At 40.8% G+C, this 26,503-nt stretch overlaps 1 protein-coding gene across 1 annotated transcript; it reads right to left on the reverse strand.

The window, feature by feature from the left end:
- Positions 1–5,685: 5,685 nt before the first annotated feature.
- On the reverse strand, positions 5,686–24,299 carry LOC112401888 (myosin-1-like). Its single transcript, XM_024748415.1, is given in 38 exon segments — positions 5,686–5,838; positions 6,634–6,729; positions 6,830–6,934; positions 7,019–7,189; positions 7,280–7,411; positions 7,905–8,029; positions 8,121–8,286; positions 8,569–8,752; positions 9,500–9,696; positions 9,859–9,974; positions 11,768–11,894; positions 12,496–12,885; positions 12,965–13,055; positions 13,307–13,400; positions 13,403–13,448; positions 13,531–13,707; positions 13,795–14,037; positions 16,179–16,434; positions 16,530–16,666; positions 16,755–16,878; positions 17,169–17,286; positions 17,367–17,454; positions 18,514–18,584; positions 18,679–18,982; positions 19,109–19,279; positions 19,398–19,547; positions 19,638–19,756; positions 19,960–20,098; positions 20,252–20,334; positions 20,337–20,354; positions 20,450–20,548; positions 21,197–21,260; positions 21,399–21,491; positions 21,578–21,692; positions 22,465–22,492; positions 23,586–23,739; positions 23,853–23,996; positions 24,096–24,299. Coding segments are annotated over 38 exon segments (5,292 nt in total).
- Positions 24,300–26,503: the final 2,204 nt, after the last annotated feature.

Consider the following 26,503-nt stretch of genomic DNA (forward strand, 5'->3'; position numbering starts at 1 on the left):
TCAGTTCAAGTGAAATATAGAAACTTTACCTCCCTATAAGTCCCTTTACTCTCCCTTATTTATTGATACAATTGTCTTAAATATTTCCTCTCACATATATTTATAGCCACATCAGACAGTGGTATATTTTTGCTTCAATCATTAAACATAACTTAGAGAACTTAAGAAGAGAAAGCCTGTTGTATCTACTACTATTTTTGATTCCTGTGTTCTTTCCTTTTTGATGTTCCAGGGTTTCTTCCTTTATTGTTTCCTTTCTATTTAGAGGACTTTCTTTAGCCATTCTTTTAGGGTAGGTATGCTGATGACAATTTTCTTAGTTTTCACTCTTCTGAGAATGCCTTGATTTTCCTTTCATTCCTGAAGCATATTTTTTTTCCTGGGCACAAAATTCTGGGTTGACAGTTCTTTTCTTTTAGCACCTGAAAAATATCCTATCACTTCTTTCTGGCCTCCCCAGTTTCTGGTGAGAAATTCTCGATTATTTGAATAAATGGTACCTCTGGCTGCTTCCAGGGTATTTTTCTTTGCTTTTAGTATTCAGAAGTTTATGATATGTCTTGCTGTGGATTCTCTGAGTTTATCCTATTTGGATAAACTCCTTATTAAATCTGTAGGTCATGTCTCTTGCCACATTTAGAACTTTTCAGCCATTATTTCTTTGAGTACTTTTTCACTCTCTTCCTTCTCTTTATCTAGGACTCTGATAACATGAATGTTATATTTTTTTGTTATGGAGCCACAGAGCCCTTAGGGTCTGTACATTTTTCCTTTCCATTTTCTTTCGGTTCTTTAGATTGGGTTATTTCTGCTCTATATTCCAGTTCACTGATTCTTTCCTCTGTCCCCTCCACTTTTCCATTGAGCCCATTTATTGAGTTTTAAAAATTTGTTATTTGTCATTGTTATTTATTTTTCATTTCTAAAATTTCCATTTGTTATTTTTAGATCTTCTGTTTCTTTGCTGAGACTTTATATTTTTACATTTGTTTTAAGCAGGTTCATAATTGCTCCTTGAAGCATTTTTATTGTAGATGCTTTAAAATCTTTGTCAGATAATTCTGATATCTCTATCATCTTGATTTTGGCTTTTTTCATTCATTTATCCTTTTTCATTCAGTGCGAGATCTTCTTAAATGGTGAGTGATATTCAACTGAAGCCTGCACATTTTTGTATTATGTTCTGAGATTTTGGATCCTATTTAAACCTTTTATCTGGTTTCCTGTGACATTGTTCTGTCAAGGTAAGGGGGGTGGTGGCACTTCAGTACTTCCAGGTACAAGTCCAGGTTTCCTTCTGTTGACACCTGAGAGGGAAGTCTCCTTATTATTCCTGAGTGGGGATGGGTAGCTCCCATGTGTTCTCCTCTGACACCACAGTTGGGAGGTGGTGGCCTCATTACCACTGGGCAATGGTGAAAATGCTGACTTTCTACTAGGCCTCCTCTGACAGTGAGAAGGACAAGAGGTGCCTTGTTGTTGTCTGGTGGTTGAGAGTCAGGGATCCCCATGTCATTTTTTTTGTTTTTTGAAAAATATTTGGTAGCATGGATACATGTTCACAACACAATCTTAACTGAAAAACACAGCATATAACATTATTTTCTTTTTTCTTCCTACTATAATGCCTGCTCACTGTAGTAAGTCACATCACATGTTGTAGTAAGTCAGTATCACCCCATGACCCAATTAATATAGTCAGTGTTAACAATTTGGTCAGTTTCCTTCACACCTTACTTCATGCTTAAATAAACATATACACAATTATATACATATATACAATATGTTTTTAATTTTATAAATCTATTTATAGATTTTAAAAGTACTGGGTGGAATCCAGTACTGTATGGAATCCAGTACTTTTTAAATCTATAAGTAACTTGGATGGAATCCAAGTTATTTCTGAGAAATTGGATGAGGAAATATTTTTTTATTTTTCTGTATTTTCCAAATTATCTATATAGAACATTAAAAAAACACTGAGTGAAGCCATACCTGAGTTAACCAGGTATTTTTTGTTTTGTTTTGTTTTTTTAACATCTTTATTGGGGTATAATTGCTTTACAATGGTGTGTCCGTTTCTGCTTTATAACAAAGTGAATCAGCTATACATATACATATATCCCCACATCTCTTCCCTCTTGCATCTCCCTCCCTCCCACCCTCCTTACCCCACCCATCTAGGTGGTCACAAAGCACCGAGCTGATCTCCCTGTGCTATGTGGCTGCTTCCCACCAGCTAGCTATTTTATGTTTGGTAGTGTATATATGTCCATGCCACTCTCTCACTTTGTCCCAGCTTATTATCCTTCCCCCTCCCCGTATCCTCAAGTCCATTCTCTAGTAGGTCTGCGTCTTTATTCCTGTCTTGCCCATAGGTTCTTCTGACCATTTTCTTTTTTTCTTTTTTTTTTTTTAGATTCCATATATATGTGTTAGCACACGGTATTTGTTTTCCTCTTCCCCATGTCAGCTTTACTGGCACCATTTGTGGGGTCCCATTACTGGCTAGCAAGCATGAAAGTCTCATCTTCCTTGAATGCTGTGAAACTGTCTAACTTCCTCAGTGCTCTTCTGGGCCTTTCTTTATACCACTGTTGGAACCCTGCTTTCATTCTGCGTTCTTATTAATTTCTGTCATTGTCATCTCTAATGTGGGGCTATAGTACATCATATGTAATTCCTTTGTGAAATACTTGGTCATGATATAGAGCTGTGGTTTTCAGAATGTAGTCCCTGGACCAGCAGCATCAGCATCACCTGGAACTTGTTAGAAATGCAAATTCTTGGCTCCAACATGGACCTACTGAATTAGGAACTCTGGAAGTGGGACCCCAAAATCTGTGTTTTACCAAGTCCTCCAGATGGTTCTGATGCATGCTACATTTGAACACCACTGATGTGGAGGTTCGCATAATCCCTTGGCTCATGAGGAAGGATGCTGGAAGTCTTAATGCTCAGAGTCACCCCTCAGCAAAATTGTTAATAAATGACCTTTGTGGACACATTTTCTTATCTCCCCCTTGCCCTCTCTCAGGGTTGCCTTCCTTCAGGCACATCTCAAGAGACCTCTTTCTTTTAGATACTTTCTTAGTTGAATAGCCAATAATTCTAGCTAGGGTATTAGCTGAAATTAGTATATTTTCAATTTAATAAGAGATTAAAGTGAACATCCTCCAAGATGCCAAGTATTCAGTCTCTAATAGGAAGCTATTTAGATATAAGATTGATAGACAGGGAGGTAATGTTTTGGAGTAGTGTTTGGAGGTAATGTTTTGAGATTTCTTCTGTTCTTGGTATCTCTTGGTTATGTGAACAGTTATGAATTGAGTCAAGGGAAGAAGATTCATGGTATTTCCAAGTATCAGTATGTCAGTGGTCCCAGATTTTGCTTTCAGTGACCATGGCCTTTAAGGCCTCAGAACATAGAGTGGTAAAGAAACTGGCCTTAGTATAAATTCTTAGGAGATTTTATTAGTTTAATGATACCTGGCTGGATACCAAAAGCACTAGGGCATGGTTGTCTCTGCCTAGTTCCCTATGTGTATATTTTAAATAGGTTCATCAATAAGTTAGGGAAAATGTCCCTTGCCCTTTGTAACTTTTCACAGTCTTCTCCCAGTCTCAATTTCTTTCCGATACAGTTAGTCTAAGTGCTACTTATCAGGGAGGAATCACTTAAACTACCTCTATTTTTCCTGATTTAAAGTTGGTTTTGGAGACAGCCTTCTGCTCTCTCCTTGCTTGTATCCTGTTTAGATTCTCTTATCCAGTATCAATAGTTTAGAAACAGTTCCCAAATCTCAATGATCCCTCATATCAATTAAAGAAAATACAAAGAGTGTAATAAGTATTTATAGATGATCATGTGTGGTTTTCTTGTAAGATATAAGGAAATAGGTCTATGAATCACTTAATCTGTAAGGAAGATGAAGAAGAATATTAACTAGCATAGTTGTGACTCCAAATCCTTGCTGCTTTAATCAGGGACCCCAGAGTAATTGACCCCTAGATAATGAAATCCACTCTCAACTCTCTACATAAGCAATTATTTAAATAGTTAGGAGACAGAATAATAAAGCAGTTGCCCATTGCTTTTGAGGTCAATAGGTTAACTCTACAGAGTTTAATTAAAATTTGATAATAAATGCCTACTCTAGGCAGGATATTTCATTAGTCTTCATTGTGGCCTGGGTAAAATATTCCTTATAATTATTTTCTACCCCTTTTAAATTCTCTTCTCATGAAGCAGGCTTCTTACTGCTAATTGGGATTCTCACACCGGGGAAAGAGATTCCCCAAAGCAGCCTCCTCATTAGAAAGGGACATCCACCACTGTAAAAGAATAAATTGGTATTCAACTATCTTATTTTTAAAATGTCTACACAATGAAGCCAAATTGTAAGCTTTAAACAAGTATCACTGCTCCCCATCCCCCACTTTGGCAATAGCTATGATAAAATTTCAGTCACATTCTTTTTGATATTAAGAAATTATTTTTCTGGTTCCTGCTTAAAATATGTATGGTACTGAGAAAATTCAGGTTCCTTGGTAAGCAGAATTGTATGTAGAAATTAGGTCAACAGGAAGATTTATCTAAAAAGTTCTGTCCTTTTTCTTGGAGAGGTATGTAGTTCAGAGGAAAAAAATTTCCCCCCAGATGGAAATAAAAATCTATAACCACAAAGTAACTGGGAATGCTGTCAAACTGTCTAACCTCCCCAGTGCTCCCCTGGGCCTTTCTTTATACCAGTGTTGGAACCATGCTTTCATTCTGCGTTCTTGTTCATTTCTGTCACTGTCATCTCTGGTGTATCTCATTTAAAAAGCCTCCATAGTATTTATAGGCTCTGGTCTTTCCTATCCTCCTTCATCCTCCACACTACTGACAGAATTGCATCACCTCTCCTTCTTGTGAAATTTGACCGGTTAGATACGTGTCCTAATTCCTTAGCCCTGCATGTGAGGCTGAACCCCTCGTAGTCAGGTCTCAGCTTCTATCTCTGGCCTTCTTGGATGCCCTTTGTTCATGGAGCCTCTGCGTCAACTACTCTGAAATCTCATGCTTGTTTTCTCTTCTTAGAATGACCATTTCCTTTTCTCTTTCACATGATAACTATTTACTCCTCTTTTGGGAGCTAATTCCATCTCCCTTGAGAAACCTTTCTGGATTCCCCAGGTTCACATCTCACGCTATGTTATTACCACACTTTGTTTTCATGCTTCTCTCAGAGTACGCATATTGTACCAGCATCTGTTTGAATTGCTATCACTTGCTGGCTTGAGCTCTTCAAAGCAGGGATGGTTGTCATATCCTTGGTACCAATTTCTGTACAGACACGTTCTTGATACTCAGTAAAATTGGTTGAATGGAATTGAGTATCCATTAACTACCTTGGCATCCTCTTAGAGCACTTCATTTCATTTGCCTTCTATTAAAGTTGGTTCCCTGACCACATTCGTTTTTTGTCATTGCCTCTGACTGCACACAGTAGGAGCATAACAAATGTTGAATAAATGAATTAGTTCTAGTAGCACTATTGAGCTTGTAATTAAGAGACACATGTATTTTTAGATTGCAAAATTCTCTGCAGATTTATTTCCTTGACATTACAATGACATGACAGTGACAAAGAACTTCACATTTTGTGCATTCCTTTGGTCACCTTTCAGCATTTGAATGAATTACTCTTCACTTATGACTTTTATGTGAACCTCCCGGCTCTTCACCCGCTGCTTGTTGACCTGCGACTCGGCAGCGTCGGCCCTTTCCTCGGCCTCTTCCAGCTTGTGCTGGATCTTGTGGAATTTGGCGAGGTTGACATTGGCTTGTTCCTCCTGAGAAAAGAAATGCATTTGAGAGAACAAGAAAATTTGACATTTTCTGATTCTTACTGCCTTTGTTACTAGGAGCAGCTATAGGATTTGCTTCATGAGTGAGAAAGCAAAAGGTTCTGTTCTTTGCTGATGTACCTATTTGGGGTAGGGCATCCCACATATTCACCTCTGTGTTGGTGGGCTTACAACCCCCTGTTCATTTTCTCTCACTTGACTCTCTTCCTGACAAACTTAAGATGCTACAGTGACAACAGGGATATCAAAGTAGCAGGAATTTGAATCAGCCTTGTTTCTGTGGAACAGACTTTAAAAAGTAGGCACTGTGGTAGTATTGGGTGTGGAGAACCTTAAGGAAGGTTTTAGAATTAACTGGATGAGAAAGATAACTGCAGCCAAATGGAAAAGAAATGTTCTGAGGTCGATTCACCATGAACTTAAATAAGGCTTAGATTCAGAGTGCTCATTTGCACAGCCCCTGTGGGTGCTGGGAATTGCTGGGAGTAGAGTGTTCTGGTTAGGGAGGGAGGTGGGTTGTAATCAAGAAGCATCTCTACACTGCTTTGTCTGGAAAACTGCTAGAGGTCTCAGAAGAAATGAACCTGAATCTCTAAGGATCCAATAATTAGTGGTAAGATTTTTTTCATTCTAAATAAATACTCATTTTCAAACCTAATTTTGTGTTCCCAATTTTGTGTTCTTTGCCTTAATGAAAGCCTCTTAAATTCTATGAGCTTTAGTCTCCACAAATCCTGGCCCTGCTCCTGAACCTTTCTCTCTCACCGGGGAGGTACTTACAGCCTCTTCAGCTTGTCTCTTATAAGCTTTAACTTTGGTTTGTAATTTGTTCACCAAGTCCTGTAGCCTGAGGACATTCTTGCGGTCCTCCTCAGTCTGGAATGAAAGAGGTAGAAAATAGTGTCATTGTTTGAAAACAACTCATTTTTATTTTCTTGAAAGCAGTAGGCTTGAATTATATGGTAAGGCTGGTCACCTAGTAAGTAAGTTCCTTCACTCTTCTCTCATGTTTCCGAAGACCCTTGACAGCCTCAACATTGCGCTTCTGTTCATTTTCAACCTCATTTTCAAGCTCCCTCACCTGGAAGAGGACAAAGGTGTTTAGCCACTTGGCTGTAACTAGCAGCATGAACAGGCTGGGAATTGAACAGGTTGAGAGACCCACCCTGGCCTCCAGCTTCTGGATCTGCTTCTTCCCACCCTTCAGGGCCAGCTGCTCAGCCTCGTCCAGGTGGTGCTGCAGGTCCTTCACCGTCTGCTCCAGGTTCTTCTTCATGCGCTCCAGGTGGGCGCTGGTGTCCTGCTCCTTCTTCAGCTCCTCGGCCATCATGGCCGCCTAATTAGCAGTAAAACAAAACCAGTAGAGAGAGCTGAGACAGCCCATCAAGATTCTAGCTTGACCACCCCCGTGTGGCCCTCTGCTCACGTCAGTGGTGGCCTTGGCCTTCTCTTCTGCATTGCGAGCTTCTTGGATAATGTCCTCCATCTCTCCCTGGATTTGGGAGATGTCTGTCTCCAGCTTCTTTTTCGTGTTGATCAGGCTGGTGTTCTGGTTAAAATATCAAATTTAGAAATACTAAGTACATGAGAGCAAAATTACAATGTCCAATGTTCTAATGAACCCACAAACTAATTAATTAAGGTAACTAATTAGTATCCCTTCTTGTTCCATAAATTATCTGAGTTGACAATATACTTCTATAATGCATAGTGTTCTAGAGATAGGAATTAGTTCCTACCTTTGTGCTACTATAACGCATCTTTATTCCATTGTTACAGAAATTTCTGCATTGTGGTGGTGTTGGTTTTGTATAATTCTGTCTCCCCAGCTAGCTAATACCCATGGGGGCAGGGCCCTTAACTTATTCATCTTTGCTTTCTTGGTGTCTAGCATACCATTCCTGATGTCCAGTTATGTTAGTTGTATGCATGGTCAATTTTCCATCCTCATATTTATTACCCAGAGTAAAAATTATTTTTCTTTTCTCTTGATTCACCTATTCTTGCATGTATTAGATCTTAATTCCTCTCAAAATGGTTTTAGAGTCTACCTCTGCCTCTTCTAAAGCAGCCTGAATTTCAGACTTTTCTTGTTCCACTTTTTTCTTTTTTTTCTCCAGTTCATTTATGTGTTTCCCTCCTTCTGCAGTCTGCTCAGTGAGGTCAGAAATCTCCTCTGTTCATGAAAAAAAATTTTTTTTAATTCATTCAGTGAGGGAAAACATTCTTTCAAATCTTTTGTTGAAGAAAAGGTAAAATGTACTCACGTTGCAAATTCTTGTTTTCCCGCTTCAGGGTTTCACGTTGGTCTAAGGATTCCTCATAAGCATTCTTAACCTTGAACAGCTCTGTGCTGAGGGCGCGGGAGGCCTTCTGGGAAGCTTCAAGTTCAGCATTAGTTTCTTCATACTTCTGTTTCCATTCTGATAGGACCTGAGGGGCAAGGAATGGTCAAGAAATTGAGTGGAGAAAGTTTGATGGGATGAAAACCATTTATTCTGGCAACTTTCAAACAGAGTTGAGATGATCGGGGACTGAAAAATAATTATGAATGAGAAGAGTAGAAAGCACAGGAGTCCCCCCTCCTCCCCACCTACTCATGGAGCTGGAGCTGCTGAGAACAGCCCTCGGATGGTTTGAATAGGCACATGGAAGGTGGGAGGCTCTCCTTAATCACATGTTGAATGCTGAGACAGAAACTGGTGCAGAACTTACCTTATCGAAGTTCCTTTGCTTTTTGTCCAGGGCTGCACAGGCGGCATTTGTCCTCTCCACATCAATCGTGAGGTCCTCGACCTCATTCTGGAGCCGCTGCTTGGTCTTCTCAAGGGAAGCGCATTTGGCATTCACAGCTTCTACGTGTTCCTTGGCATCTTTCAGACGCTGGGCCAGCTTCTTCCTAAAAAGTGAAATAAGGACAATAGAAGTGAATGGTCACTCAGAAACTCTTCTAAGGCATCCACCAAAACATTATAATTCCTATCTGGCTCTACATTATTCACAGAATAAATGACTAGATCTCTCCTGAAACTTTCTCTTGAATGAGGTCCCTTCCTTAAACTTTCTGTTGAATAAGATTCTGCCTCTTAAGTTCAGTCTTGAACTTTTGATTGCATTGAATATTTAGACCTTTAACAACAATATGTGTTATTTCTTATTACAGAGCTTAGTGTCTACTTTTTAGTCTTTAACACTGTATTCTTTTTTCCTCTACAAATAACCATGTTTTTACATCTCAAAAGGAGGAGCTGTGCTTTAAAGTCTGATTATTTTTCTCTTACATATCTGTCACCCTGGACCGATTTTTCCATTAATGGCTAAGAGGGAGGAGCAGCACAGGAGAGTACAATTGACTCTTATTTTATCTACACCTGTATGGATAGGATGATGTCAGAAGTTCCCCTTTTAAAAAATAATCATTCAGCTTCCTCTTGCCCTATGTCCTTTTTCCTTCTACCCTCTAAATTAATTTCTTTCCCTAGACAACCTAGAGTATTTGTTTTTCTTGCTTAGGTTTATGTCATGCATGATTTTTCGTAGGTTTTTATTTGGGGAGCAATGGACATTTGCCCATGTGGTATTTAATACCAAGTGCACTTTGATTGTTAACAGAGCTATTTTCATTTTAGGTAATTCTAGAACATACTTGGCCTCCTCCAGCTCCTCTGTGTGCTGGATGGCGTCCGTCTTGTATTTGGTCCTCCACTGGGCAACCTCACTGTTGGCCTTGGACATTGACCTCTGCAGCTCAGCCTTGGCTTCCTGCTCTTCCTCATACTGTTCCCGCAGCAGGTCACAGTCGTGGCGGGCTGACTGCAGGGCGTGGGCCAGGACGCTCTTGGCCTGAGAACATAGAGATTGGTGACTTAATTTTATATCTTTAAAGTGATGTTTAGTCCCTAAGCCCCTGTAGGCCACCAGAAGAAAATCTGTAGAAGTAAGCAGAAAACAATCTCAAAAGCAAGGATAATGACAGAAACAACAACAGCTGTAAGTAGGGCTAACCTTTATCTCCTCTTCAAGCTGCCTTTTCAGTTCTGTCTGTTGTGTGAAAGCCTGTTTGCCCCTCAAGAGCTGAGAAACTAATGAGTCCTTTTCATATAGCTGGCGTGAGTATTCACCTATAAAGATCAAGAACCAGAAAACTCAACCTTACTTTGGAAATTAAAGCTCTAAATTACAAACTGGAGCGGGGAAAGGGAGCTGGGTCTGAAACGTGATGGAGAGTGTGGATTTTAGCAAACCACCAATTTCCACTTCAACCCTGGTGAGGACATCTATGTGAAAATGAGAAGTAGGGAAGACTTTGAGGCAGATTACACACTTCTGAACAACACAAAAGATTTGGGGAGATATTTCAAATTATTTGATCACAGTAGAAATTGGTGAAGAAATATGTGAAAAAAAATGTAAAGCAAACCACCAAAAAACATTCCAGTGTTTTTTGTGTAAGGCAACAGTGTTGTACTAGTTTACCTTTCATTGAAACTTGATTGAAACAGAATTTATTCTTTGGAAAATGGGAGACTTTGAGCAGTTACCTCTGAAACGATGTTTGAAGGAAAATCCTGGAAGAATTTTTATATTAAGAAACAATCAAGTGTCTTTCCACCCCAAGAACGAGTTGGTTTGTGGATAACTAATCAGTTCTTAAACTAAGTGGCATTTAAATTTGTCTCCCATTCTTTAAGCACCATAATTCAGAAAATATACTATATAGTTGACCCTCGAACAATTGGGGTTAGGGGTTTCGATCCTCTGCATGGTTGCAAATCCGCTTATAACTTTACAGTCAGTCCTCTTTTTTCACATCCATGGATTCAACCAACTGGATCATCTAGTACTGTGGTATGTTTTTATAGAAAAAAAATCACGTATAAGTGGACCAAGCTGTTCAAACCTATGTTGTTCAAGGGTCAACTGTATTATGTTAAAAAGAGAGAAAACACTTTCAGCACCATTTTTGAACTGGTTACCTGTAAGCCTTATCTCTTTAACATTTAATAAGAATCACAGCTTCCATTTTTTTTTCCGTACCCCTAAATTACTAGGAGTAAACATGTAATGAGGAAAAGAAACTACAGGGAGCATTCTGTTTATTTGTGAATACAGTTTTTCTTTTTCATAAAGTGTACTTATCAACTGTATAACAATCATAAAAGCTTTACTTGAGCCTTGTTCTAGAAAGAACAATATTTGAATATGAAAGAGTAAAGTGGTTCTCCAACAATTTGATCTACCTATTACGTTAATGGTCCAAATGACCCACAAAACAATTTCCATCTTGTTACCTCTCACTTGGGGAGGAGAACTTTGGTAGCAAGTTGGACAAGTTGATAGGGGGAGGAGTAAATGCAGAGATCCTCCTATTTGGATAATCAAAACTCTGTGTACCTCACTTGAATGCTCCTGGCTGGGTTGTGGTCCTGAATATTTCCCTACTTAACTGTGGTGCTACCGGCAATTGGCAAGACTTCAGGGAAAAGACTGGAGTAAGCGTTCTTGGACAGGTCATTTCATCACTACCATAATCCGAAATCTTTAAAATGGGGATAACATTACACAGACTAATGAGGGTAAAAAAGTAATTAACTTGTGGAAGCACTTTGAAAAGCAAAAGTAAATACTGTCAGGATACACTTTTTTATTAGATAACTTTTAGACTAGAGTGAAATCTGCTTTAAAGTGTTAAAAAATAAGAGAGCCTGGGTCTCCATTTAAAAGAAAACAAACGCAAAACCAAAAAGACAGAAAGGAAGAAAGTAGTCCATGCTGGTGGTCAATAAGGTGTTCATATGAGCGCACCTCCCAGGGAGGTCATATGTGAGCTCAGATAACTCAGTGTAGAGTTTTTCAGCAACTGGATAGCCAAGATAAGTTTATCATTCAAGGTCAACACTGGTAGATGGCCTACCTGATTCCGTCTGCAGGCGCGCTCTCTGAGCCGTCAGGTCACTGAGCAGCCGCTGCTGCTCTTCCTCCTTCGTCGTGAGTTCACTCACTTGGTCTTCTAGAGCACGGCACATCTTTTCAAGGTTTCCCTGCATTCAAAAAGTGGTAAACGGCATCTTAAGCAAGTATTTGGACCATAGAAATTTGCAATAATCTAAGCATTCCATAGGAGCTGCAGTACTCATTTATTTTGAGAATAAACTACCTTTACAAAAAAAAAACAACTGAGGCCTTAGTTTGTGATGGAAAGAGTAACAAGACACATAGTCTAAACCTACTGCCACGAAATTGCTTTGTGAAACTAAGCCATTACTCAGTTGGCTTATCTGTGATATGAGAATAGTGATACTTGATGACTCAGCTCATGAAACTTCTTTGAGAAGCAGGTTATATGTTTGTGCTTAAGGGAAAAACAAAAAGCCTAATCAAGGTGAGGTGTTTTAGAAATTTCAAAATACATCATTGAATTGTATTTTTTATTGGAAAGAACTTGAGTTTTCAGGATGCATATTCTTTGGGGACAGCTATTCTCCTGTAAAGACGGAGCACTTGGCCCCATCACATGGGAGCTGCCCTTCCTGCGACCAGCCTCCTGCCATAGTCTCCTCCTGCCAGTTACTAGTGATTCTTGAAAGGCTCACTCACACCTGTCCTACAGAAATCTCTTTAAGACTTAAATCATGATTGTACCTTGGCTTTGGAGACAGTCTCCATGTTGCTAGCAAGGTCATCAATCTCCATCTTCATCTCACTCTTCTCCTTCTCCAGCTTCTGCTTGACCCTCTGCAGGTTGTCAATCTGCTCCCCCAGCTCGGCCACACTGTCCGCGTGCTTCTTCCTCAGCGTGGCCGCCGTGGCCTCGTGCTGCAGGGTCGCCTCCTCCAGGTCCTGGCGCAGCTTCAGGAACTCGGCCTCACGCTTCTTGTTGAGCTCTATCTGCGTGGATGTGACGCCGCCCGCCTCCTCCAGCCGCTCGCTGATCTCCTCCAGCTCCCGGGAGAGGTCCGAGCGCTGCTTCTCTGCTTTGGCGCGGGAGGCCCGCTCTGCCTCGATCTCCTCCTCCAGCTCCTCGATGCGGGCCTCGGAAAAGCTCAACGTTAGCTCCTTTGTGTTAGTATTTTGTCATGTTGAATGAAACTGATGGAAATCATGGACTTACCTGTAACTCCTCGATCTTCCTCTGCAGTTGAATGCCAAGTGTTTGTTCAGCTTCAGTTTTGCTCTGCAGGCTGCTCATTTCAAGCTCTTTCCTGTTAGGAGAGCAACACATTAGCTTATACTCTGTCCTCTTGCCAGTCTTCTTCTCTATGTGTAACTGAACGTTTTTGTACTGCTGGTGTTGAGGAAGTGCTAAGTGCATGTTTTACAAGTCAGTACTATACCATTTTCATTAAACACAAAAGTTAAAGATGTCATTATTTGTTTTTTTCTGTGTGCTGCGAAGTAATATTTTTGAGATCCAGACAACGAGCAGGTTACAACTGAATTCTCTCATACTCACTTTTGGAGTTTTTCATCAAGTTGCTGCTTATCATTTTCTATATCCATTGTGGATTCTTGGGCCAATTTTAGGTCACCCTCCAGCTTCCTCTTGGCTCAAAGTCCATGCGCAGTTTCTTTTCTTGTTCCAGAGATCCTTCAAGCTAAATGTAAATAATGTTGAGTCATAAGGATTGCTTAGCTTCCCTTTGAAGAAAATAACTTCCTTGATAATCCTAGACGTACGTCATCCACTTGCTGCTCTAGCTTGGCTTTAGCTTTGTTCAGGGTGTTCACTTTGTCCTCTTCTGCCTGCAGGTCATCCAGGGTCTGCTGGTGGGCCTCCTGGAGGGCCTTCTTTTCCCTGGTCAGCTTAGGTATGACTTCATCCAGGCCTGCCATCTCTTCTGTGAGGTTTTTCACCTAGAAAGGTTAAGGAAGAGATTATCTCTAAAGCAGCTTAGTTAGATGGCAGAGTCTCTATATGCTGTATACAAATATATTTCATACCTTGTTCTCTATGGCATGTTTCTCCTTCTCAGCCTTGGCCAGTGTCAGCTCAAGGTCATCTGTGTCTTTCTTCAGTTGCGAACATTCGTCCTCCAGTTTCCTCTTCTTGGCCATCAGCTCAGCATTGATCTCTTCCTCATCGTCAGCTCTCTTAGTCACCTCCTTGACCTTTGCCTCAAGCTGGATTTTGGTTTTGATCACCTGGTGACATCTATCTTCTGCATCAGCCAAGCTAGCTGTTTCCTGAGAAGGGACAGTAGACACTTTAGATCTTGTTCTGTGGACATTTTCAGATTTTATTAAGATTTTGAAACCAAACAAATAAATGGTGCTTTAAAGCTTTTGGTTAATTTTTATTAGCTTTCCATCATTTAGGAAATATTTATTGGGCACTCCACTTATGGCACTGGAGATTTTTAAAAAAGGAATTTGTCATAATTCCTGATGAATTTATAATAAAATTATACTTATTAATGATGGGGTTCAGGATACACTATCACAAAGTATGGTACCTTGGCATAATGAATATCTTAAGCTAAAGGAGTTTGAGAAAAGAGCAGAAATAGGAAGCCCACCCTGACCCATTCCCCTCACCCTTCTTCCCTGAAACAGGTCATAAAACTTCCATGTGGAAGGTCCCCTCCCTGTACTGGGAGGAAAGAAGACATTCTTATCACAAGAGGTGGGGAATTTAGGACTGAGAAGGCTGTATAAACAAACCTTGTTAAACTAACCCTTATCTTCCTAGTTATTTCTTCAGCACTTACTACCCCAGTCCAGACCCCTTTGTCTTGTCAATTCTTCACATATTTATCATTTCTTTGTCTAAAGGGTATAAAAGCTCCATGCTCTGGCCACTTCTTTAGGTCTTTATTCTCTTGTGAAGGCTCCCATGTACACATAAAAATTAAATAAAATTTGTTTGTTTTTCTCCTGTCAATCTGTCCTTGTCAGTTTAATTTTCAGATCCAGCCAAGGAACCCTAAGAGGGCCAAGGAAATTTTTTTACTCCCCTGCATGATAACCTGTGTTTAATGTGTTAGTATATAACTTCAGTTAGTTTTCTTTATTTAATATTATTTTCCAGAAAAGTTTAGTATATGGAAAGCAAAGAAAATGGTTGGATATTTAGCAGAAAAGTGAATTAAAGGGAAGACACATGCTACAGTGACAGAGTGGGTGGAATTAATGGGAGCATGCGGAAGAGCTAAGGGGAACGGAACATTTTAGAAGGTGGTGCTAGAGAAGTAGCAAGCGTGTTTCTCAGGAGAAGAAATAGGAGTTGGAATATAAACCCTCTGAGGGCAGGGACTGTGTCTCTCGCTCAAGGTTGTATCCCTAATGCTTGGAACTTCATGAAATATTTATTAAATGGGTAGTTGATAGAATAATGTTGAAAAGAAGTCATATTATTCTGAGAAGAGTATACTTAGATCAGTTATACTGATTATACTTGGATCATATTATACTGAGAGAAATTAACTTCCATACAGTTGTCTCTTGATTCTTGACGGTGTGATGAACCCCTCCTCAATTTGGAAAACCATTGTCTCCATAAACCACAAGGAAAGTCACAGTGCCAGCCTAGGTATTTATAATTCATTTTTCTTTAATTTTTCTAGTTACGTGTCTAAAACCTGTGCGCCCACTGGAACCAGTGCAGATTCCCTTCTAAATTCAGAGAACTAGAGAGTAGCTTTCAATGTTTCTGTTGATTTCAATGGTGGCAGCTGAAATTTTCTTGTCATTTGGGTCACAGAAATGGGTTAGATAGTGGTGTTGATCGAATATTTCTTCTCAAGCCTTTGGATATTTCTTGGGACATCAAAACAAGAACATCAGTACTATTTCTCATGCTTTGCTTAATTGACACTATTTATAGAAAGTATTGCCATTATCTTTGTGATGATCTTATTCTTTCAGGTCCTAGAGACTTTCTAAAGATATAGTTGAGAGGGAAATTGCCAGGGGACCATAGATTTTAAAATTCAGAATATGGGTTTCGAGTTGATACATTCTCATCATAAAGTCTCCTCGCTCTTCACTGTCAACATCGTTCTTTCTTCACTGCTCTTATTTGCATTTTTCAGCAGGGAGAATTTTAGGGAACAAAGATCACTTTCTTTACTGCCCATATTTTGCTAGGAGAAACAACAGGGGGAAAGGAAAAATGCTTTTATTTTTCCCTTCTCAACAGACAGGAATCCTACCACAGAGCTTTTCAGTAATATTGTATATGAAATTTTATGGAACATTCTGAGGAGTTGTGAATTAAGAAAGATTGATAATCAGTCCCTTAATAAGGTGGAATTTAGACTCTCCCCTAGCAACTGCTGAATTGAAATTTTAGCGTCAGATTGCAAGCAATGGCTTCTGATACTCACAGATTGAACCTGGAGCTGCAGGTCATTTTTCTCTTGCATCAGAGTTACTATTTTCTCTTCAAGTTCTTTCCATTTTGCCTCTGACTTAGCTACCTCTTCCTTGGTCTTCTAAAATCCTTCGTTCATGGTGGCCGTCTCCTTCCCTGTCTCTGCACTCTTGAGGAGGGGCTTGATTTTGAAATATTGCTTCATCCAGGGCCAGTCTTTCACATTCATGAAAACACGAATATTGTACTGGATATAGAAGATGGACTCTCTGTGATAGGAACAGAAATGTTCAAAGTCAGGTATAACAGGAAACAGAGTTAAAAGGCCTAGGCTGATGGGGTTTAGTAACATTTCCTATTTTACCTCTCCTCCACCATCTTCTGGTACTCCACTCTTGCCAAGAACCCTCTGCACCTGGCCTGGGTTCGAGTAATCAGATGGGCCAGCTTGTCATCTCGCATCTCCTCTAGCAGCCCCAGAAGGCCAGCTTTGAAAAAGACCTGTGCATGGGCAGAGTTGCAGATCAGAAACTTTACATAGACTCCAAAGGGACAGGCATAGTGTCTGGTGGGCCTTAGAGACTATTACCTTGGTGTGACCAAATTTATACTGGGTGTGGTCAACGTCGATGGACCCAAGGAGCTTCTCAGAAGCCTTCTTGCTGTCAATGAATTGTCCTTCAGGGATTGCACTTGCATTTAATATCTTGTGTCTGTTTGAGCCAAACAAATAAATGATAGAGCTGTTGTCACCAACAAGAAATCTTCCTGCCTTATTATAGAAACAGCTGTTGGGTAGTCTAACACAGATGAACAAGCGATCATAGCTATCTCTTTATCTAGTCTTTGTATATTCAAAGGGTGTCAAACTTTTGGTATAATACGGAGTCTGTTAAATTTGTTGCTCTTCAATTTTAATAGAAGTTATAAAGGATAGGATTATTTCATTGAAAAATGAAATAACAGGAACCTTGTAAAATAATTCACAGTGAGAAAGTCTGACCTGTGTTTGAAGTCTGCATACAGGATTCTGCTTGGGAAGCCCTTCCTGCAGACGAGGATGCCCTCCAGCACACCGTTACACCTCAGCTGGTGCAGGACAAGCTCATGCTCCATGGCCCCTAAAAAGAGATACATTTTCCATATAATAGTCTGATGAGAAGTTACACTGGAGCTTGTCTGGATATCAGAAGTGTCTTACCAGGGGCTTTGGTTTCACTGGGGACGATGTACTGTACAAAGTGGGGGTGAGTGCTCCTCAGGCTGGTCATCAGCTTACTCATATTCTCCTGTGGAACCATGTGAATATTTGGTTAAAAATACACTATTTTTGTACATTCATATTTATAGACATAATTATCATGGTCCATGATACTGTTTTAATTTCAATGATTAGTATCCAGATTGAATTTGCAGATATCTCTGGAAATATCTATTTTCCCTATCTTTGTGCATTATAAACTCGCTGTTGAAGTGGTTATTCATTCCTGTTGAATTTCCTAGCATATGTTAAAGTTACGGCATTTTAACATATGGAAATACTCTACCCATAATCTTTTGCCCAGATAATATGGTCCAATTTACAAAAAACTCACAGTCTTCTTCCAGCTCTCCCATTTCTTTCTTTACCCAACTTTCCGTTGTATCTGCTTCTCTAGCACATGCTTACTCCTTATAATTACGTAGCTGTGTCTTCCTGCTGGTTTCATAGAAAGGGGCCTTTTAATGCCTTGTTCTGCGAATTGGCAGAAAACGGACAGCCATCTTGCCAATGTGAGAGGTTTTCCACCCTATGGAAATCCTGATCTTTCAGAATAACTAGAACTTCAGTTATTACAGATAGGATTGTCAAAAGATAAGTAAATTTTCCTTAAAAAGCTATTTCTTACCACACCTGATTTCTTATTTTCTTCTTTAGATCAGCCTCCAAATCCTACCACTATTTTTCTATCCTCACCTTTCACAGTCTACTCATTTCAGTTTTACGCCAATATACACCTAAGCACCTACCCCATTTGGACGCTCCCAAAGAAAATCTCATGTTTTGCTTAATCTTCTCCCAGAAGAAGCTTTTAAGTGTCAAATGACCTTATTTCCCAGCCCCAATTTTGAATTTTACCATCTCATACTGACTCTGACCTGGCACCTGTGTCTCCTATATACTGAGCTATCTCTTCCAAGCTACCCCACACCTTCCTGTGAGAGTCAATGCTACCACTACCTGCTGACCTGTCTCCTGGAGCCACATTTAGTTCTAGAATCCTTGCAAGATTATTTACCCTTCCCCACATAGTAAAGTAAAATTTAACTTCCTGAACCTAATTAGAGAGAGAAAGTGAAGTTTGTACCCTGAAGACAACTGACATGGTCTGGCAAGAAGAACCCTTCTTCTTGCCGCCTGTCTTTGTACCGCCACCCTCTAAGGGGAAGAGAAATCACAAGCACTCATAGTACAGGCTTTCTCTGCCTCAGTTTTATACATGAAGTAAAAGATTAATTCTGTTGATAATTACCTGCTTCAGATGTTTCCTCAGAGAAAAGGAAAGCCAGAATCTTCACTGTGGAATTCTGGTACAGCCCAACCACCATCTCGTTCAGGGGGTCCTTGTTCTCCAGCCAGCCGGCAATGTTGTAGTCCACAGTGCTGACGTAGCACACCAGGGAGAAGTGGGCCTCAGCCCTGCCTTTAACCACCTTGGGCTTCTGGAACTAGACAGACTTTCCAAGATGCTGGTCATACAGCTTGCTCTTGAAGGAGGTGTCTGTGGCCTTGGGGAACATGCACTCCTCTTCCAGGATGGAGAAGATGCCCATCGGCTGGAAGCAGACCACAACACAAAGTTACAATTTTATATAAGCATTTTTCTTTGTCTATAGAATTAAACAAGGTGCAGTGAATAATTTAGTTCTCACAAAACATAGTTTCCAAAACTTGAAACGGACCTTCTCGATGAGCTCCATGCAGGCGGCCAGGTCCATCCCGAAGTCAATGAACTCCCACTCAATGTCCTCCTTCTTGTACTCCTCCTCCTCCAGCACGAACATGTGGTGGTTGAAGAACTGCTGCAGCTTCTCGTTGGTGACGTTGATGCACAGCTGCTCCAGGCTGTTGAACTGGGTATTTCGAATACCAAAGAGTCTGAGTGAGTTTGGAAAATCCAGTGGAGACTCAGCAAAGCAGACACAAAGCGGAAGGGTGCTTTGAGGCTTGTCATTGATGCAAACAACTCACGTCAAAGATGTCAAAGCCAGCGATGTCCAAGACCCCGATGAAGTACTGCCTGGGCTGCTTGGTGTCCAGCTGCTGGTTGATGCGGGTGACCATCCACAGGAACATCTTCTCGTAGACGGCTTTGGCCAGAGCGCCCACTGCATTGTACACCTTCATAGACAGAGTAATGATCGTTGCTGTTATTAAAGATGTGTCCTGAAGGCCTGGGAAGTGTGAGATTCACAGAGGTTGTGCCATTACCTGCTGCACATTCTGGCCTTTGGTGACATACTCATTGCCGACCTTGACCCTGGGGTAGCAGAGGGCTTGGAGCAGGTCAACAGAGTTCAGACCCTAGAGAGAGGCAACCTTGTCAGCAACTGCAGAGACACAATTCAGACATCCAACATGACCCACTATGACCCCACCGTTCCTAGAGGCAGAGTAAGGAATGAATCATTCCTGTGTGGGGTTATATTTGTATGTGGCCATCATATGCTCAGGTGCAAAGGAGCCATGAGTTTGGAGTGGGCTCATTTGCCTCTATTCTCTCATTTAACCCAGGTGGAGGTTCATTTGGTACCTTCGGTGCCATCTGGCTCTGCTTGCTCCTCACGCTGCTTTTGCTTAGATTTCAAGTTCCCATAATTCATTACTGCCCCCGTGAGATTGTAGTTGGACACTTTTTCATCAGAAGAGAAGCCTAGGATGTCAGTGGCACTCTACCAGGAGAGATGAGAGGGCAGAATTAGGGCACAAGACACTAACTTATTTAGAAGAACTTATACTGTGTCCTTATTCACACCTACAGCAGGTTGTCGTTGTCATTTCCATACACAATGACTTATTTTTAAAAAACTGCATGTGTAACTGACGTCTATGGCCATCAGCTCTTCTCGGTCATCAGTGCTAGGGACTGTGACCTCCCCTTGACTGACGAAGGCATAGTCATATGGGTGGTGGTGATCAGGAGCATTTCTGGGTGCACAGAATTCAGGGTGTATGGTTTACGTTAGAAGGTGTGCTAATAAAAACATTGGCTTCTAACTTAATAAATTTAAGCTCTTTCATACCAATTAGTTCTGGCTTCTTGTTAGACATGATCTGATAAAAAATATGGTAGCCTCTTTCTGCCTTTAGCTGGAAAGTGACTCTAGACTTCTCCAGAAGATCTGCAATGGAAAGTAGACATTGGATTAGTGGGAAAAATGATAAAGTTCCTGGAATGATTTTGGAACTTGGGTTCATAAATCTCACTGGCCCCAGGAGATGTCAGCTGAATGGTCCCGTGGGACATCGCATATTACGTCTCCGCCACTGTGGTTGCTCTTGCCGCCTCTAGAAGGAAACTGAAGTTGCCCGGCTCAAGACATATTCATTTCTCATACGGAAGATTCTTGACATTTCAAATATAATTGATTCTTGATAACCTGTTCCTCCTCAGGGTCTCTCCTCGCTTTATAACAGGGGTTACTAAGAGCAACATTTATCAAGGCTCACACTAGGAAGAAATCACATACACTAAACCCAAGTTATATACCCCCAGTCTTAGTTTTTTCTTAGAAAAAATTGAAATTTCTTCTGAGGCTGGCATCCTTCAGATAAGCCCAGCAACTCCTGGCAGTTTCTAGAGCACCGTTGGCTCCTGACTGAAGTGGATGAAGCACACTGTGGGCTCTGGTTAAGACCGGCATTACCCACAGGCATGTTTGGCAGTGACTGGTGTTTCACAGGCTCCAGGCTCAGCAGGAGCTGTAAGATGTTCCTCCCAACCATCATTTGTCATTCCTGGATTCTATTTAGGAGGTCCTGTTACTCACATGTTTCAGTATCAGCAGAAGCCAGTCTCCCCGTGGTACCGAAGTGGATCCTGATGAATTTCCCCTTGCAAGTGAAAAAGATGATGTTATATACAAGACTGTTAGCACACGAGTAAAAAGAGATTGAATTAATAACTCAGACAGCCTTCTCTGGCATTTGAGAGGACACCTGAGAAAACCCTTCGGTGACCCACAGACTTACAAAGCGAGAGGAGTTGTCATTCCTCACGGTCTTGGCATTGCCAAAGGCCTCCAGCAGGAGGTTGGCACTGATGATTTGATTTTCCAGAGTCCCCTGCAAAGGCAAGAGCAGTCCTCACATGTGGGGCTCGGGAGTTTCTTACTTGACAGCTTGGATTCTGACGTGGCAATCAGACCCGCCTGCATTTTGCCAGTAGTAGCTTCCTCCTTCCTCTTCTCCCCAGTGACTGCAATTGTTGCAAAGTACTGGATGACACACTTCATGTTCACAGTCTTCCCAGCCCCGGATTCTCCACTGTCAAGCAGTGATCAAATATGTGTGAGAAATTAAGCTCTGTGACAAAGGAAACTACTTCCTCCATTAGCATTTACTCTTATGTGCCTGTCTTTATATGTCTTTGTCAGAGTCCCCTAGATCTTTCTCTTCAGGCCACATTTAGCCCATATTTCTGTTGCTTTGCACTGATAAGCATCTGAGACAGTCGATCATTAATCATGTAGCACTTACTTCTTGAGTGCTTAAAATGTGTTAGGCTCTCTTCTAGGTGCTGAGGCCGGGCTTCAAGGGTCTAAGAAGCAGCTCCTCAAGCACTATGTAGTAAATGAAACAATTAGTAAAAAACTCTCTGAAGCAATGCATGTGTTCTTCAGCTTCCTTAGACTAAAGATATTCCCAAGTTAGGTCTTTGAAGGAATAGACATTCCTCAAGTAGGCCTTGAAAATGAACCACTGGTAACGTTCGCAAACTGCCCAAACTTCAGAAGGTGTGTGTGCTCACGGTCCGGTACTGGGTTCTGGCCATGTGTGGACATGGTGTTTTATATCTCCTAATCCCTGGCAAGCTCTGGAACTTTTAAGAATGGGCTAGCAAATGATGTAATTTGCGACATTGTTATTTTATATTTGGATGCAATCCAAGCCCTGTAATAAGTGATATTAGCAATATTTAGTTCCAGGCTGATTATGCCATTGCTTTACTATGGGGCATGAACTAATTTCTTCTTTTGGATTGTGATTTTCCCAGTGAAAATAAAATAGGAATAAGTCTCAGAATAATAATACATATGTGATTAAGATAGACTGATTCTCTCAATCTAGAAGAAAGACAGTGGACAGTCAGCATATCTACTAGTTACACAAACAAAACTTTCTATAGGGAAGCACTGAGGGCATTGAGCGTAAGTGTCACACTCAGTGGGGTTTTTCCATATATTATTGTAAAGTTACATGTGGTGTTGTTATTATGTCTCTTACGTTGGGGAAGAGAAACATTAAAATGTGTAGTGTTTTAAACTCCTTATGCCCCACAGGAAGTGTGTCCTTCTGGTTTAAAAGACAGAGCAATCCTTTCCATAGACACATTCCCTAATTGTCATCTATAGCTTCCAGTGGCCTGCTCTTTGCTAATGAATGCATATAACTGAAAAATGCACAATATTCTAAGGATTTGGACTGTATTTCATAGTTCAAAATAGTGTTAATCAGGCCAAGATTGAGATTTAGTTTCTAAATGGATCAATTACACACACACAAACACGCACACGCACACACACACACACATCTCTGTCTCAAGGTCCCAGACTGCAGCCCTAATTCTGATCAGCTTCCCAAAAGCATGCTGTTGGGTCAAAGAAAGATCAGGTAAGAGAGAGTGCCTCAATCAGAATAAAGTCCTTTTAAGGGGGACAGTGACAACTTCCTTTTGAATGAAGTAGTCCCCGAATACCATTTTCATTCAGAGAGAGGCTATTATCTCTGAAATGGGTTCTGATGACTTTAAAGATGTAACAATACTTCTTAAAGTATCTAATTCAAAATCAACAAGAAACTTAGGTACTAAAATGATTGAGCATATATTTTTCATTTCTATTCAGACAATACTATTCAGCTGTTAATTTAACCTTTTTGTTACTTAAATATATAAAATCATATCTGTCTAAGCAAGGAGAATGTAAACAAACATATTAGGGTTGGAGTAGTAGCATAGTCTGGTAAAATCGTGGAGATAGAATCAGGAGAACTGAGTTTTAATCCCCACTTGACAATGTGTACCTCTCTGTGCTTTAGTCACCTCTTGTGTGCAACTAAGGGGCTGGATTTGAGTATTTCTAAAGGTCTTTTTAACTTTTCCATGTTGTGATTATAGGTGGTGAAATAATTTGTATGAAAAACAGTCAGGCCACTCACCAGTCAGCATGAACTGATAGGCGTTGTCAGAAATGGAGAAGAGGTGGGGCGGGGCCTCCTGTTTTTTGCCTCTGTAGGCAGCCACCACCTCTGGGTTGTACACCGGCAGCCACTTGTAGGGGTTGACGGTGATACAGAAGAGGCCTCAATAGGTCTGCATCGTAAAGGAAAAAAAGGAATATAATTATTTCATGGGGACCTTCATAACATACTATTTTCCAAAATATTAACCACCTGCATGAGCAGAGGCCGTGAGAACAAACTCACGTAGATCATCCAGGCTGCGTAACACTCTTTGAGGTTGTACAGCACTGCTGGCTTGTGCAGGTGGGTCATCATGACCATGTCCTCGATCTTGTTAAATTTGGGAGGGTTCATGGGGAAAACTTGGTCGTCTTTCACAGTTACTGTCTGTCAAGTCAAGTAAGAGAGGCCAGGTCAACAAAGGAGTGTCAGCTCCCCTAACTGGCAGTGGGGCCCAGTCTAATCCCCTCCAGTTGTTTTACTCACAGCTCCAGCTTCGGTCTTGGCTGTCACCTTCCCTCCTTCTCTACTCTGCACGGTTGCTTTCACAAAGGACTCCTTAGAGCCTACCATGAAGGTTGAGGACTTGGCATCAAAAGGCCTATTTTGGGCCTCCACGCGCTCCTTTTCAGGCATTCGGAGGTAAGGAACAGCCTCCCCAAAAATGGCCATCTCAGCGTCAGAACTCATGGCTGTGGGTTATTGATGGCAGCCAAATCAAAGACACTGCCTGGCAGAGGAAGTAAAGATATTATAGAAAATCAGCAACTGGGCCATTCGATTCACGTTAAAAAAACCCACGACATTATTCCTTGACAAGTTGAGCACTAGCATCTTTTTGGGTATGGTCAACTCCCTAGCTTGGCTGGAGGTGAAATGTCAGTCTGTGTTCTGTGCCAGTGGTGATAGATACTTATTCTTGCATTTGGAAAGAGACAGTTGTTTCTGGCTCATCTACTGTGTGATATTGTAGCTCCTTTCTCTGTTTCGTTTGCATATTAATCTTAAGAAGCCTCCTGTCATCAGCTTATACAGAACACCATGCTAAGAGGACTGTGGGATTTCTCCAGCTCTTTCACTTGTAGTTATTGTCTTCCAGTGGGATTATAAGCACATTGCAGACAGGGAGTGTTTTCCTTCTACGGCACCCTTCTCACCTCTTAGAACACATGTTGGGTGTGGGGAAGGACCAAAGTTGGCTTTATAAATTAAAACATCAACAGAAATATGTTGCTAAAGTTATAGGAACTATTTAGTACCTGGTGAAAACCTTTTCATTATAGATTTGGGATTTACAAGGACTACCTAATAAAGGAAAGCAGAAATGTGCTTTCTGCACTCTCTCACTTCATCCCAGCTTACCCTTCCCCCTCCCCCTCCCCGTGTCCTCAAGTCCATTCTCTACATCTGCGTCTTTATTCCTGTCCTGCCCCTAGGTTCTTCAGAACCATTGTATTTTTGTTTTTTTACATTCCATATATGTGTGTTAGCATGCGGTATTTGTTTTCCTCTTTCTGACTTACTTCACTCTGTATGACAAACTCTAGGTCCATCCACCTCACTACAAATAACTCAACTTCGTTTCTTTTTATGGCTGAGTAATATTCCATTGTATATATGTACCACATCTTCTTTATCCATTCATCTGTCGATGGACACTTAGGTTGCTTCCATGTCCTGGCTATTGTAAATAGAGCTGCAATGAACATTTTGGTACATGACTCTTTTTGAATTATGGTTTGCTCAGGGTATATGCCCAGTAGTGGGATTGCTGGGTCGTATGGTAGTTCTATTTTTAGTTTTTTAAGAAACCTACATACTGTTTAAAAAGATATCTTTTCCAGGAAAACTCAAAAGCACTTGGGTTATCTTCTCAACATTTTTCTATTCAAACTACAGTGATTTGGATAGCATAAGTAAAATCCTTTATTTTGCTAAAAATGCTCACATTTTTCATATTATATTTTTTAAAATGTCCATTTTACAGAGTGTGAAACAATATGCAGTTTTCAGCCACTTTTCCAAGGCAAGGATTCAATCCATTCTATTAATCCATTTAGACAGCATCTCAAGGTTTTTTATATTATATACAGCGGTGAGTAAAAGCTGTGTATAGGAAATTTATTGATTTGGCCGAAAAGTTTGTTCAGGCTTTTCCATTAAGATGTTATGGGGGCTTCCCTGGTGGCGCTGTGGTTGAGAATCTGCCTGCCAGTGCAGGGGACACAGGTTCGAGCCCTGGTCTGGGAAGATCCTACATGCCGCAGAGCAACTGGGCCCGTGAGCCACAACTACTGAGCCTGTGCGTCTGGAGCCTGTGCTCCATAACAAGAGAGGCTGCGATAGTGAGAGGCCCGCACACCGCGATGAAGAGTGGCCCCCTCTTGCCGCAACTAGAGAAAGCCCTCGCACAGAAACGAAGACCCAACACAGCCAAAAATAAATAAATTAAAAAAAGATGTTATGGAAAAAACCCGAACGAACTTTTTGGCCAACCCATACATTTTTCTCCGTAAATGAACAGTAACACTGTGAAATGTTGTATTGCATGTTGTAATTCAATTATTTAAAATACAGTCTGTAATGCTGGAAATGGAAAAAATTGTATCTAAAAACTCCTAAAGATTCTGAGAAAGCATTTTATTTATTGCAAAAGATATAAATTAATGAGAACCAGTTTATAAAGTCTCCCTCAGAGTTTTTCAAGGGAAGCATGAACAGCCCTGAAATTGAAATGCTTTTATTTTATAACCTCCACCCCTACCCCAGCCCCCGACCACTCTCCAAGCCACTGCAGATTTCTTGCTCCCTGCGAGGAATGAGAAAAATCAGTATCTTACCTTAGAGGTGCAACCTTGAAGTGGGTCAGAACTGTAAGAAAAAGAGCAAATTTC

This window comes from Neophocaena asiaeorientalis, unplaced genomic scaffold (assembly GCF_003031525.2).
Source record: "Neophocaena asiaeorientalis asiaeorientalis breed wild unplaced genomic scaffold, Neophocaena_asiaeorientalis_V1.1 scaffold543, whole genome shotgun sequence".
NCBI classification, from domain to species: Eukaryota; Metazoa; Chordata; class Mammalia; order Artiodactyla; family Phocoenidae; genus Neophocaena; species Neophocaena asiaeorientalis.